At 45.0% G+C, this 14098-nt stretch overlaps 2 protein-coding genes across 2 annotated transcripts; both read right to left on the reverse strand.

Moving 5' to 3' along the window:
* Positions 1–1008: 1008 nt before the first annotated feature.
* Positions 1009–3905, reverse strand: LOC144104968 (uncharacterized). The gene is made up of 2 exons (XM_077638194.1): positions 3695–3905; positions 1009–1973 (listed from the first exon to the last, which is right to left on the reverse strand). The coding sequence occupies exons 1-2, from the start codon at positions 3779–3781 to the stop codon at positions 1545–1547; spliced, it is 516 nt and encodes a 171-aa protein (XP_077494320.1). The 5' UTR covers positions 3782–3905; the 3' UTR covers positions 1009–1544.
* On the reverse strand, positions 3855–12350 carry LOC144103483 (uncharacterized). Its single transcript, XM_077636187.1, has 4 exons — positions 12071–12350; positions 9039–9352; positions 3923–4363; positions 3855–3869 (listed from the first exon to the last, which is right to left on the reverse strand). Exons 1-4 carry the CDS (start codon positions 12348–12350, stop codon positions 3855–3857), a joined length of 1050 nt encoding a protein of 349 aa, XP_077492313.1.
* Positions 12351–14098: the final 1748 nt, after the last annotated feature.

A 14098-nucleotide genomic window follows, 5' to 3' on the forward strand; every position in this document is an offset into this window, starting at 1 on the left:
TTTCCTGGGATGCGTCATCTACCGCCAGTGCATCCATCCTCAACCTAGAAATGTTGCAAGCCGCTTTCTCCGCCAAAAGGCGTAGCTGGAGCCTACAGACTTTTGAAAATGGTGAATCATCTGGCAAGGTTTCTGCGATAATTTCTCGGAAAAAATAGCAGTGCTTCGAGATCTCAACAAGACATGAGAGTGGACCTGGGGAGCCTGCCAAGAAGTAGCGTTCATGAACGTTAAAGACCTCCTTTGTTCCGAGAAGTGCTTAGGCAGGTATCACCCAGACTACCCTACAACACTGTCAGCAGATGCACCAGCCCGTGGCTTGGGTTCAGTCCTGCAACAGAAATAGTAAAATGGATATGAGTACCCAGGTGCACATGCCTCGAGATCCCTAACAAAGCCACAAAACGCTCTATGCACAGGTCGAAAAGGAACCGCTGCCACTACCATTGGCAGCCGAACTGTTTGGAAGGATATATCTGTGGCTCCATGGCAGTATGTCGAACTGACCTTTGCTCGACCTTCTCGGAAAGGCCTCTTTGGATTTGCTGCACCATGAATTCATTGCTTCTGCATGCGTCTAATGTGCTTCACCTACACGATGCAGTGTATGCCAGGGAGAAGCCTTGGAACAACCGACCTTTTGTCCGGGGCGCCCATATCTAGTGACCTGGCAGCAGGAATGCTTACCTAGGACGAAGTCGGTGCCTACGTACAGGGAGCTGCCATCGGGCTTCAAAATTCTGCCTTCGATTTGATCAAGCATGTAATGAAGAAATTTTCCAGGGTCCTCTGTGGCTCTGTGTGCATGAATGGCCGGAAAAGCACAAAGTTCCTGCTCTTTTGTCATCATTCTGGAAGCACTGAGCAAGTCTGTACGAAAAGAACGGCTACCTGCTATTCAGAATGCACTTGAAAGGGGAAATTCTCGCTCGCCTTCATGAAGGGCACCAAAAAATCAGCACTGCAGGACCAGAGCTGGGCAGTTGCATGCTGGCTGGTATTATCCACTGAACTCCGTCGAGTCGCCTCTAAGTGTGAAATCTGTGCCAAAACACTGCACCAAAATGCTGAGCCGCTCCTGCCAACATCCGCTCCCAAGCTGGCTTGGAACATGGTGGGGATAGATCTCTTGCAACTTCGTGGCAAGCAGTACTTCACCTGTGTGTACTGCCACTCTCGGTACCGAAGATAGTGCTTTTAGTTTCCACAACAACAGATGTCCTAAACCACTTCAAGAGCTTTTCACTCATCATGGCATTCATGTGACTGGTTTTGGACAAAGGCCCTTAGTTTTTGCACTCACAGTGTGCAAAATTTGCAAAGAAATCTGGCTTTATCCACATCACAAGCAGCCCGTTACGTCCATAAGCCAATGGGGAAGCAGAGCAAGCAGTGGGAACAAAACACCTGCTGAAGAAGACTGAAGACCCTTATCTTGAGTTGTTGGCCTACAGAGAGACACTGGGACCGACAGTCAAAGAGAAACAGAGGCGAAATTTCAACCTTTGACACACTGCCAGAGAGCTCTGTAGCTTTGTACATCATTACGGGCGTGGCTTTGTGCAGTACGTGTGGTCGGGGCCTTTATGCGACACGCTGTTTGGTGCCATAAGTGTTTGTTCTATGTCTTCTTGTTCTGCTCGTGATGGCTTGGCCATTTTTGCTTGCCCACTTGCACGTTTGCGTTTCGTCGATATAAACCGTCGCTGTGGGTCAATTTTTTTGTTCGCTTGTATGCTTGACTGCGGCAGGTGCGCTGAGGCGATGTTCAGCTTCTCTGCAGTTTTCTCCAATAGTGGCTCAAGCCATGTGATGACTTCTTCATCTGGTTTCGTATCTTGCAGGTGTCCACGTATGGTGTCCAGCAGCTGCAGGCAGCGTGTTGGGCTCTTCATTGTAGCTTTCTCCTTCAGTGAGCCTAATGATGTTAGTGACGCCGTCAGGCTGTCCTCTGCTTTTTGGGCAGTTGGGTCCTGATAAGGTAAGGCAAAAAGATGACATTGCAATGTGATCATTGTGTCAACACAAGCTGGAGCATGGAAGATAGTTATAGGTACAGTAACAAATTTACTTTTCCCACACTGTTAAACACTTCTTTTCCTTATTGGCCGTTTTTAAGGTAGGTATGCCTTTAATGGTTGCTTCGATTGTCCTGTCTGCCAGGTGCTGTCCATGTGTCCATACTTTTTGTTGGTCTGGTAAAACTCGAGAACGAAGTGGCAGATGCCCCTTAAAGGAGGCTCCCCAGCCAATGGCATTGACCTATTTTCATGAAGCTGAGGTTAGTCCAATTCAGGCATGATTAATCCCCTTTTGTCTGTCACCTCGTCAGGTTAACAGCATCAGGGGATAATGGTTCGATGGTATTGGTTGCAGTGCCTCCTTTGAGGGCATTTGGCACTTTCATGAGTTGTATCACACTATAGTAAAACTGTAGCAGTTCACTCAAATTAGGTAACTCATATGGCCCCAAATATCCCACCAGCTGACCGACCAGTATCCTTGGAATGTCTGATCCCGCCTTTTGTCTGCTCAGTCTTTCTTGTCACTTGCCCCTTGGCATGGGCAATTTTGTCATCTGTAGTCCAGCATGTTGGGAAAGGTATGTAATGCATCTCACTGCTATTGCCGCCTGTCATGTGCCAGATAGTACATATACGGACTTCGTGCAATTCGCAGAATGCTCCTCGCAGCTAAACCAGAGAATTGTTTGAGCTCAAATTTTGCACAGAAATGGCATTTGGTCCGCACAATTGTTTTATGCCACACTTATTGGGGTACTCGCCTGAAGCAATATGAAGTCTGATATTTTCATTGCCTGTGGTGACAACGAAACGAAACTGTCTGCTCTGTCAGCAATTGCACCCGTGGCGCCATCTCGTTGGTTGGTCAGCCGTGAAGATTACGTGAAGGACGATGTCCTTTGCAGGAAGTTTGAAGACTCTTCAGCAACTGCTTTATCGATGACCACAAAAAACTTAGTTTGCCCAAAACTGCACTGAGCTCGAAGACTTTCACGGTACAGCATCCTCAGACCTCCCGTAAAACACTCCCCTGCCTCCTTTGCTGAATCTCCATGTCTGACAAAGGAAACGGTGCCACCGGCGCAGTCTGCAAAAATGGCCCGATTTGTTTCATCGTCGCCGCAGATGATGCGAATACCTGACGTTTTCTTATTGATTCAGCCAAGTACCCCAAAAAAATGCAGTATAAAACAATTCTGCCGACCAAATACCATTTCTGTGCAAAATTTGAACTCTAACAATTCACCAGTTTAGCTCTGAGGTGCATTTTGTGGCGCGCGTTTAATTGCGGAACACGTTGTAGAGCAAGAAAAGTTTGTTGCTACGGCAGAATATCATGTTTTTCGAACTGAAGAAAATATAACTGCTTTCCACTAGCATTTGTATTATGGTAATTATTTTCTTGTACACTTTGTCTTCTCTGAACATGGATTTGTCTCGTACCAACATGAAATTAGGCAACAACTTATCCTGGGCAGTCACTTCCTTTAGGGGCCAGCCTAAATGACAAACATTCATATTGCGTATGCTACAGCAACAACGTTGTTCATCTTACAAGGAATAAAGGTAGGCATGCATTCTGCATGTAGCATTACATTAGGGATGATTTTTTGGAAGGTTTGCCTTTCTTTTTGTCTACTGCAGAGTTTTTGTGCACTGTCTGGACATACCTCATTTGGCGATGGTGTGTTCCTGGCGCCGTCTTCTGCACCTCCTTTGAACACTGCGTGCATGTGTTTGCACAAATTTCTTCGCATCGTGTTGTCTGGGCAAGAGCACGTGACATTGTGTACACAGATGTGGCATGTCGGGCATGTGAATGCACACTGCTCATTGCAGGTGCCGCTGTGCAATGAAGTAACCACATAGCTGGTGGTTGGGGTGGCCTGTGACTGTACCAGCCACTGTTGGATGCCGGCACTTGCCACATGTGCTGAAGAGATTAATTGTTCAATTTTGTGCCGGTCTCTTGTTTCTTTTTGAAATTTGCCGTCCTTGTTGCGTACAAGCTTTATGAGACGGTCAAAAATTTTGTCCCGAGTCAACTTGATGAGTATGGAAACCAAATTATCGATCCCCCTATTCTGTTTCCCGTCGAGGTACACATATTTTAGGACTCTATGGAGTGCCTCATGCCTCATGTTCGTGTTGATCCCGGCCGCTTTCCGAAAGCATGAAGCCCAGACTTCTGGACGCTGTCCATAGTGCCTCTTGAAGTACTCTTTGAATCTTCCAAGGCCATTGTTCGTGTCTCCTTCTTCTTCACACCATGCCATGAAAGCATCCAGGAGAGTTCTGATTTCGTCCTCCGTTGCTGCTTGCATCACTGTCCGTAATGCCTGGAAAATGTGGGTGCAAGAGAAAGGAAAAGCAAAGTAATGACGTGCTTCATGTTTTTTTGCAAGGAGCAGCACAGAAGCTCCTGCTGCTTTGCATGTGTTTGACTAGAGTGGCAAGAGACTGCAGTGTAAGTTGCATTGGGTTTCTCACCTCATTAAAGGGCCCTTCAACATATATCAAGCATGCGAGTTTAATTGTTTGTACGCATTGTAAGGACACTATAATGCCTGAAGACCCAAGGAAATTGTGGAAGTCACAATGCAATAAAACCTCGTTGATGCATTCCCGGTCCATAAAATTTTCTGGTTTGTACGAAATGTCGAGTAGAGTTGCACTATATTTTCCTCGTTAATATGTTCCCGGATAACACAATTTCACGGCTACTAAATTTAAAATTTCGACAAATTATGGTTGTATAATATGCGTATTGAACAACTGCACATTTACAAACATACAAGTTGGCCGAATGTGAGGGCACACGACATCAGCTGCTGAAATGCAATGCCAGTCATCTGCCATAGTGGCTTCTCTACAGTGCACAAGTGTGAGAAGGTGAAGCATTGCCACTAACGCCAAAAATGAAAACTGCGCGCTAGCATTCGAGAGAGCACTTTTTGCAGGGATGTGACGTGTATAGGAGAAACGCCGAGGTTTCTTCACGGTGCATAAAGGTAAGGGGGCGAAGCATCTCTGAACTAAAGTGACATATGAGCGGGCCAGGTGCGGAGAATGCAGCTTAAAAAGCAGAAACCCTTCGAAAGTCAGCCACCATGATGGCTTCCCCGCAGTAATTAAGTGCAAAGGGGCAAAGCATCCGAAAATTACGAGGAAGAGATTTTGCTTACTTTCGTCATTGCCGTCGTCAGACTGTAACCGTTACGAAGTTCCTTCTACGCTTTAGACAGCGCAAATGCGGACTGAATTCTGCGAGCACTGGAGATGGTTCTGTTCAGATGTTGTGCACAAAATGTTAATCGATATTTTTAGGAAGTAGATTTATCAATGAATGTCTTTGTGCCTCATTCAACGGCTGCATTTCTCAAAATTAGGCAGTTTGGATCACACGTTTTCCTGTGCAACTTTTTAAGAAAATGTGTCAACGAAGTATTACCGTATTTAATGTTTTGATCTGTTCAAGAAAGTATTGTTTCTGACCAATGGTGTCAAATCATAGCGGCGACTTCTAGCAGGGTAAATGATGCAACAGCTAGATTGTGTGTTGCCTTTCTGATTGGTTAGGTATCCAGTGTGAACATAGTTCATCTTTATGCTGAGGAAGTCTATTCAAAATATGATATGTCTGAGTGCTTTAACGTTTTTGCAAAAGAAGCAGTAAAAGCCATTGGAAACTAATAAGAATAACTTTAGGGGCAACCGTTTTTGTTCCCCTTCAAACTATAGTGCAGGCAAGCAGTGCTTTTCAAATTGCCGATACCCAGAAGACAGCGAAATCAAAAATGGTCGGCACACCATGGCCAGAATTATGAAAAGAAAACCAGAACAGGCGATAGCTTGGGGGCACCAGTGGGAACTTTCCAATCCTATGAAAGCTAAATTGGATTAAAAGAAAACATGGGGAAGCACCCTTTGTTATCTTATTACCCCTGCCCTGTCTGCAAAATGTACCCTAAATGATGGCACGTTAAAATGCATGGCTGTGGGCTGTCCTGGCAAGGCAGCTCACTGACACTGACACATTTTCACTACATTGCCCATCTTGACTTGGGTTAGAAAACATCATCCTGTCATCACTACGTCTACTACGCTTGGATTGTGTTGGGATGCTGTCACGCTAACCCGTGACAGCCTTTCACAAGAGATCACAGCTGCACTGTGTGCAGGTGCAGTGGCAGCAGGTTTTTGCACACAGACAACATTCAATGTCGGCCGAGGTTTAATCTTAGTAAGAGTTCATTTTTGGGTGAAATGAAGTGAAGTGACACTTGGTGAGCTTAGCATGATAGCAGTGGACGTGAAAGGGTCTTTTTGGGACCCTCCTAGCACTAACAGCTCAGGCGCAGCTGCCTATCTGCTTTTGGCCAAGAGCTATACAAGCATGAAACGTGAAAACTTCACAGGCTATATGATTGAGCTTTTCCATCTTGTTGCGTTTAATCTGGCTTCTATGGAATATGTGATAAAGATATGTGTCCCAGGTGACAACTGGCTTTACTGATGAACATGCCTAGGGTGAGATTGCATCTTTTTGGTAGTTTTGTTCAGGTGTGATAAGATTGCACTTTGCACCTTCCACAGAAAGATTCTTTATACCCTGTTTGAAGGGGAGAAAGGTTAGAAAGGTATGAGTGTGCCATTCCTCTTCTCTGCCACAAGATTTGTTCCTGGAGTGGGCAAGCTTCACCGTGGCCTCTCAGCATGCAGAAGCCATGGCGATGTTGCACGCCAGGGGCAGAATTTTTTCTCTGGTCTTTTTTCCCTTTTCATGGCGTTCACTTTAAAAGTGAAAATGGTATTGACATCTTTCATGGAAGCGTGCCCTGGCATGTGGGTTGTTGCCGGTTCTGTGTTTGCTGTAACTGGGTTTTCCATTCGCCGATATATGCTCTGATATTTGGTGCCATGGTACTAACGTTCATTGTGATGGTCATGTCACCTTTGTTCGTACATTCACCCTTTCTTTTTCTCTCTCCCTTTTCACCATCCTCTTCTCTACTCTTCTCTTCTTTCACCCTCACCTGGAGTAGCATGCCACGACGACAACCAGGCAGACCTCTCCTGTTACATTGTAGTTCTCCTCCTCCTCTCCTCCTCCTTTGTTTGTACTAAGAGAAGTTTTCTACAAATGGACCCAATTGTACTGGCATTTCAGAATTCACAAGAGTAGGCAGATAGCCCAATACAGTCAAACCCTGATGTAATGAACATGGATATTACGCATTATTGGCTGTATCAAACTCTTCTGAAATATTTGGACAAACACATGTAATTCAAACTTTATACATTCACCGTATTTGGTCACAAAAACCGATATGTCGAACTGCCTAGATCCGAACTGCCCACTCAGATGGCAGATGGCAGTCTTTGCCTTATTGCACAAGTGACTGCTCGTGGTGCGGCAAGCATTTGTGCCATGGTTCGTGCCTTATCTCACGTTTGCTGACAGTGCCACTGAAGATGTAGTGGTGTGGACAACTGATAACCAGGCTGTCTGCGTGCGTTTATGCCTCTCGCACCTGTCGATGGTGCTCTTTGCAACCAGTGGCACGGTCGGTTGCAGCCTTCCAGTAGCCGTTCTATTCTCTCATCGACTGTCACGAAGATGGTGCAAATGGCAATAGCTTTCATTCTGGCAACTCGTTTTTCACGCAACACTGCCAGCCTAACTGCTGCTTCATTTGGTGCCATCGTGTGCTGGTAGTGCTGTGCAGGGAAGCAAACCTAATGACATGTGGTGCTCTGGTTTCTGCATGCTCCAAAGTCGCCACGAGTGGCTTTGAAACAACGCTGAAATATCTCGAAAAGGTCCCTCCCTGTTACCATCCTTTCACTGGCTAAATTGTGCTTCTCCTGCATGAGGATTTGATCACATTTTAAGTTACAATTTTTGTCTGCACTGAACTATATTGCGATGTTTTACCTCTTCATTGTAGTCAGGTTTGTCTGCATTCCTTGATGTGTAACGTAAGTTTCTGCATCTTGAAATTTACGTAATATTCGCTAGCTGGTGCATTATGCTGCACATTACAGAAACCTACTCAAGATTTTACATTGTGCTGTGGATACATTGCCTCATTGAACTGATATTGTTTACATCATGTGTTGTCTATGCGTCAACTGTAGTTTATTCACATCTGCATCCAATTTGTTTTGCTTGCTGCATTTCTTATTCAAGCTGCCCAACCACCAAGCCATGCCATATTGCTGGCCTTTTCTTTGCTGTTAGTACCTCTCCACTCTGCATTGTCTATAGTACTCCACCTTTGAACATTGCACTGCCTATGCACTACCCTGTTGCTTTTTTGTGCTGCCGTACTTTATCCACTCCCACTTTGCTCCATTATAATTGAAAACCCTCCATGGTGCTCCTCTATTTCTCCTCACCATCACTGCCTGGCACCACAGATAGTGCTCCTTCCTGCTGTTCAGCCTTGCAGCCACCACATTCCTCACCCTCTGCAGTGTGACACTGCAGTGCAATGCTTTGTACTTGCTGTAGGACCCCTAGGATTTATGACACGACTGATTGGTTACTTGACTTGGTGGGTCACTTCATATGACCAATGAATCACATAATAGCGAAGAAGCACTGCATTGTTTAGGCATGGCATGAAGAGTCAGGCTTCTCAAAAGTAAAGAAGATCAAATATGTTACCAGAACACACAATATGATTGCTGCCACGAATTCTGCAGCACTATGAGCTCTTCTAGTGGGCAGTTTGACTCCTGCTGTTCATGAATTTAATATTCCCTGACGGGCTACTACCATAACTTTACCTTACTCTTGCCTGTTTCAGTGTTTCCTTAGCCAGAACGCGTATCACTAGCTGCTGCCGATTTTTGTAATGCCATAGCTGGCTCATATGTCGCCTGCTGCAGGCTATTTCTCTAATCACAAGGTGCTCGTTTTGTATTTAAGTTGATGCTGTTGCGAAACGTTTGCATTTGACACTTGTGCTCCTTATTAGTCTGAGCTTGCAGATTTGTTAGTCATACCTTATAAGTGAACGCTTGCAGTTCACTTCCTTTGACGTGCTTTTTTATCGCCTCTCTCCAGTTTTTGTCAATGTGCCAGGCACATAGCAAGCGTAGCTCTGCGTCACCCATGACAGCTGTCCAGGCGTTGTAGAATGCAGGTGCATCGTCGCTCATGAATACACGAGCTTTTAATCCTCCAATCTTCTGCTTGATGGCGGCGAAGAAGGTCTTCATCGCCTTTTGGTCGATGCGGTTTGTAATGCAAAAAGCGACTGGGAATCCTGCCCCGAATTCGTCTACGCACAGCAGGGTGACCAGCTGGAAGTCATAGCCTGTGGAATAGAGTAGCAATGAAATACTGTAAAACGTTCATACGTTCCCAGTTCATACGATTTCCCGGTTGTTACGCTCGAAATCGCGAACACTGCCCATGTGAATTTTACCCATTCATTTTTTCCCTTTCACGATAAACAAATGCCATCGTCGGCCTGAAAGAATTGTCAATGTTCCTTCTACAGTGTTTTCCTGAGCTCTGCTTGAGGCATGTTTTCAATGAGTTTCGTTATATTAGTTACACTATTTTGTATTATTTGTTCTTGTTGTGGTTGGTATTCTTTCTTTTTGTCCCTGACTTCTGTATATTGCTATGTTTATAATCCCCCTACAGTAATGCCGCATCGGCAATGTGGGTATATGCATAAATAAATAAATAAATAAACATTAAAAATGGCCCCTTGGATCTTGCACTATATATTTTTCGGTTAATATGTTGCCGGAAAGCACAATTTTCTGGCTACTACATTTAAAAATTTCGACAAATTGTGGTCAAATGTGGTCAAAAGTGAAAGGAGGCGAAGTTTCTACGAACAACAGCGATGCACTTATATACGAATGGGCCGTGTCAGGGAAACGAAGCTTAAAATGCAGAAACACTGCTACAATCAGCTACCGCTGTGTCTTTCCCACAGTACTTGGGAGCAAAGGAGCGAAGAATCCGAAAATGGCAAGGAAGAGATTTTGGTTACTTTCGTCACTGCCATCGACGGACCAGATGTGTTACAAATTTCCTTCTGCCCTAAAGACAGTGCGAATGCCAACTGAATTCAGCGAGCACTGGGATAGGATCTGTTCAGCTCTTGTGCCAAGAAATACCCATCGACATTTTTAAAAAGTGAAATTGTCCAAAAATGTCTTCTTATCTCATTCAACAGTTAATAAAATCAGGCGGTTTGGATCATGGTTTCCTGGATAATAAGTATTTTCTTGCAATTAAAAAAAACTTATCAACGAGTTTTTACTGTACCTTTTCCTTTCAGAGCAGGGGTAACCATACCAGTGTCATTATTGTTTTGACGGTTTTTACAGAACATACATGCACTGTGCACCACCTGTAGGATCGTTGCAGAAGGCCATCTAGCAGTCGCATTCTAAATTGCGCTCAATCTAAATTACGCTCAAAAGACAATTGCCACTTTTCATTCATCACCAAGGATAGCTGCATTCACACAAGCACTTTCTATTGGTTTCCTGTTCCTAGTGATTTCTCCCACTGTGGTGTGCAGCAGAAAATCACGAAGGCAAATATTTAAGTTCACCTTAAGAGCATGATGCAATAACGTTAAAACGACCCCTACGGTCCCTTATGGTCCCATGGGGCACCTTGTTACCATAACACTGCTTTATTACAGATCATCCATATTGATTGTTTACTCTAATTAGTGACCCTAATTAAGTATTCGTGCACTGCAATCCACCTACTGTATGCCACCGTGGTGGCTCAGTGGGTAGGGCGCTCAGCTGCTGACTCGAAAGATGTGGGGGTCAAACCCGGCTGCGGCGGTTGAATTTTCATGGAGGCGAAATTCTAGAGGCTAGTGTGCTGTGCGATGTCAGTGCATGTTGAAGAACGCCAGGTGGTCGAAATTTCCGGAGCCCTTCACTGCGGCATCCCTCATAGCCTGAGTTGCTTTGGGACGTTAAACACAGTACGCCAAACCAAACCAGTTCGCCTACTGTTGTGAGATGCTCATAGAAGGCCTTCGTTTATCACCTGAACAAACTTTTCTAGAGGTAGTTTGCTCGGCTCCAGACCTCGAGGACAGCAGTTCGATCCACTTGACCATCTTATTTCTTTTCAGCCAAACTGCTTTTTTGCATCACTGCCCTCTTGACCAGTCAGGATTTTTCAGTCATTATGATGCCGAGTTTTCCACCGAACGGGAGCTTTAGCAGTATCGCGTTCATACATGTAAAAGACAGAAGTTGCAACGTTTCTCTCAGCACATTTTAATTTCCCACTGTCCTCAGCTCCAAAGCGTTGCTGTATCTCGTGGCATGTGCGAACTCAACTCCATTATATAGCTTCATTAATCTGGACCACCGATGACGGTTGTCTGCAGCTTTTGTCGAAAATGTGTGGGCCTGCAGGGCCAGTGATCCCAAGAATGGCTTTTCACAAAAACTTGATACAGTTAACATTTCGTAGGGGAGCCCTTTGCTTCAGCCACTGCTTGACAGTGCAAAAGCATGGAGTCCAGAAAATTGTGTGTGTGTAGACTGTTTCTGTACTCTGTCAGTGGCCGCTGTGTTTTTCAGAGGGCTCACCAACTCTTGCCGGAGAGGTTCAATTGGATGAGGTCGTGTGATTGCACAGCTACTCCACAAAGTCTGCCATTCTCTTGAACAAATTTTAACAAGAGAAGTGCTCAGGCGACTTGTCCTGCTGAAATACACATTTTCGGGCAAATTTCTTGTGTGGAAGCACAATGTTTTCATAAATTTACTTATAAAATTATTTCATCATTATACATTGAATTCACATACATATTGAATCCCATTGTTACAAAATGAACTCTGATTTGTTGGACAAAATCTTTTTGTATATTTTTCATTTCATTTTTTTCCCAGTTGTCCATTTTTCTGTATTTTTAATTTTTAAACAGTCTACAATATTATGCGCAGTCTTCTCTTTTTAGCCCATATTTCAACTGCATATGTAGACAGTGTCTTTTGCTCTGTACTCATACTTGCAAAGAATTTCTAGTGCTTACCTGTTGTCCCGTGTGTCCCGTCTATACAGACACGGTCCGTCCCAATGGTTCTCAGGAGCTGCTGCTGTGGTTCCGTTGTAAGTACCATCATAAAGTCTGGCGCGTTAAGGAGGTCACTTTCTTGCCTGTCCAAGGCATCGGGTAGGTCATCAACATTTTGATGTTTAAAAAAGATGACGGCATTGTCCTCTTCTTTTTTCATTTTGTCCACCCACATACAAACACTGGTGTAATCGTCCGCATGAAGGCGCTCGGGGTGGCCGATGTTGTTGTCCCTCATTATATTATATAAATCCTGCCTTGTTAACAGATGAATCCTGTTGAGCGATCCATCCATTTGGTCTCTCACACCATCGAGAACACGGTCCAGTGTGACTCCTTCTCTGAGTTTGGCTTGCAAGAATGAAGGAAATGATGACAATGTATTAAAAAAGTTAGGAGAACTGCTTCATTTAGCTATTTACTGAAATGTAATGAGACCAGAATTCTAACATGAGGGTCACCTTTGTGGCTGCAAAATGGGGGGGAAAAACATGCAATTGTAACGTGAGGGTTGAGTTAGTGCATAAAGGAAAAGAAAACAAACAGGAGCGCAATTTGAGGAATGACGCTGCGGTGTATGGAAACATAAGTTGAAGTTTCAGAATTACATTAACAAATGGCTTGCACGTGCCCTTTCTGTTTCAAGAGAGCTATGCCAAAGACTATCAGAGAAGGCTGATACGAAGAGACGTACAGAGTCCCAACACGCCATCACTGCATTGACCATGTACTCCAGATGCCTCATCGTAAACTGCTCCCGGTCTCGACCATGGCGAGTCATGCCTCTGGAACGGCTGTGGCTGTTCTCGGCAGCATTTCAAGGGACCAAGAAATGGTATATACTCAGGATAAAAGCGTACGACCGATCGGTATCCTAGCACTCATCAGAGGACCATAAAAATGATTAAGCTAGCTTCATTAACACCCAAGTTATCGGTGATTAATAATGATGCTCCTCCTTGCCCCCTCAACTCATGCATCAACAAAACAGGTCAGGAGTGCACCCCCTCGATGCCCCACATAGCTCTTCTCCACCGTTGCTGCAGGATAAAGAGATGTGCTGACAGTGTAGAGATTCTGAGCAGACTGATCTTGTTCTTCACAAAACAAATTAGGAGAAGAGAGGGGAAGCAGAGTGACTAGACTTTTTGATGGTTCCCACGCTGCGCAGGTGTGAGGCACGTCAAGTTGTCGACGAGCGGCGTGGATGTGCAAGGCATCTTGTGTGACTGACCTACAGAGGCACCAGTGCATCCCATTGCTTCCTCTCATATTTTTGACAGATACATGCGGTTCCTACTTTCTATAAATTGAATGCAGTTGGCCATTAAACGGATATAGTGAACTCCCCAGCGCCAAACTATGCCCGTTCGGATGGCAGGTAGCGGGTTTCGTCGCACTGCACAAGCGACTGGTGTTGATGCGGCAAGCGTTCGTGCCAAGGTTTGCACTTTTATCTCACACTCGCCTGCAACGGGGCGTGAGGTTGCAGTCCTGCAGTGAGCATGCGTTTACGCCTCTGGCATCCTCCGGTAGTGCCATCGAAGCAGCAGCGCACGTGTCTGTAAGCTTGCAGTAACAATCCTGCCCTTATGTCGCCTGTCGCAGAGGTGGTGAAAACAGCAAGAGCTTTTGTTCTGACGTACCGCTTTTCACGCAGCAGGGCTGTGATGCGGGGAAGCCATCATAGCCAGTGCTTAACCCTTCGTTTGCGGTGCTGTGCGAGAAAGCCAACCTAATTGGCGCGCGGTTTTTTGTCGTCTTTGAAAAAGCCAGGAGCACCTTTGTAACACCACCAGAACCAGAGAAAACGTCCCGCCGTTTCTCTAGTAAGGCTCGCCAAAATTGCTGGCCCTTCAATGACTAAACTGCACCACTGTTTTGCACGTTTCTGGCAAAATATTATATGATGAATTTCAGCTATAGTGAACTATTTTACAGTTCATTACTTGTTCGCTATAACGAGGTTTCACTGTATACCTTTAC

Source organism: Amblyomma americanum, chromosome 9, assembly GCF_052857255.1.
Source record: "Amblyomma americanum isolate KBUSLIRL-KWMA chromosome 9, ASM5285725v1, whole genome shotgun sequence".
In the NCBI taxonomy this organism is placed as follows: Eukaryota; Metazoa; Arthropoda; class Arachnida; order Ixodida; family Ixodidae; genus Amblyomma; species Amblyomma americanum.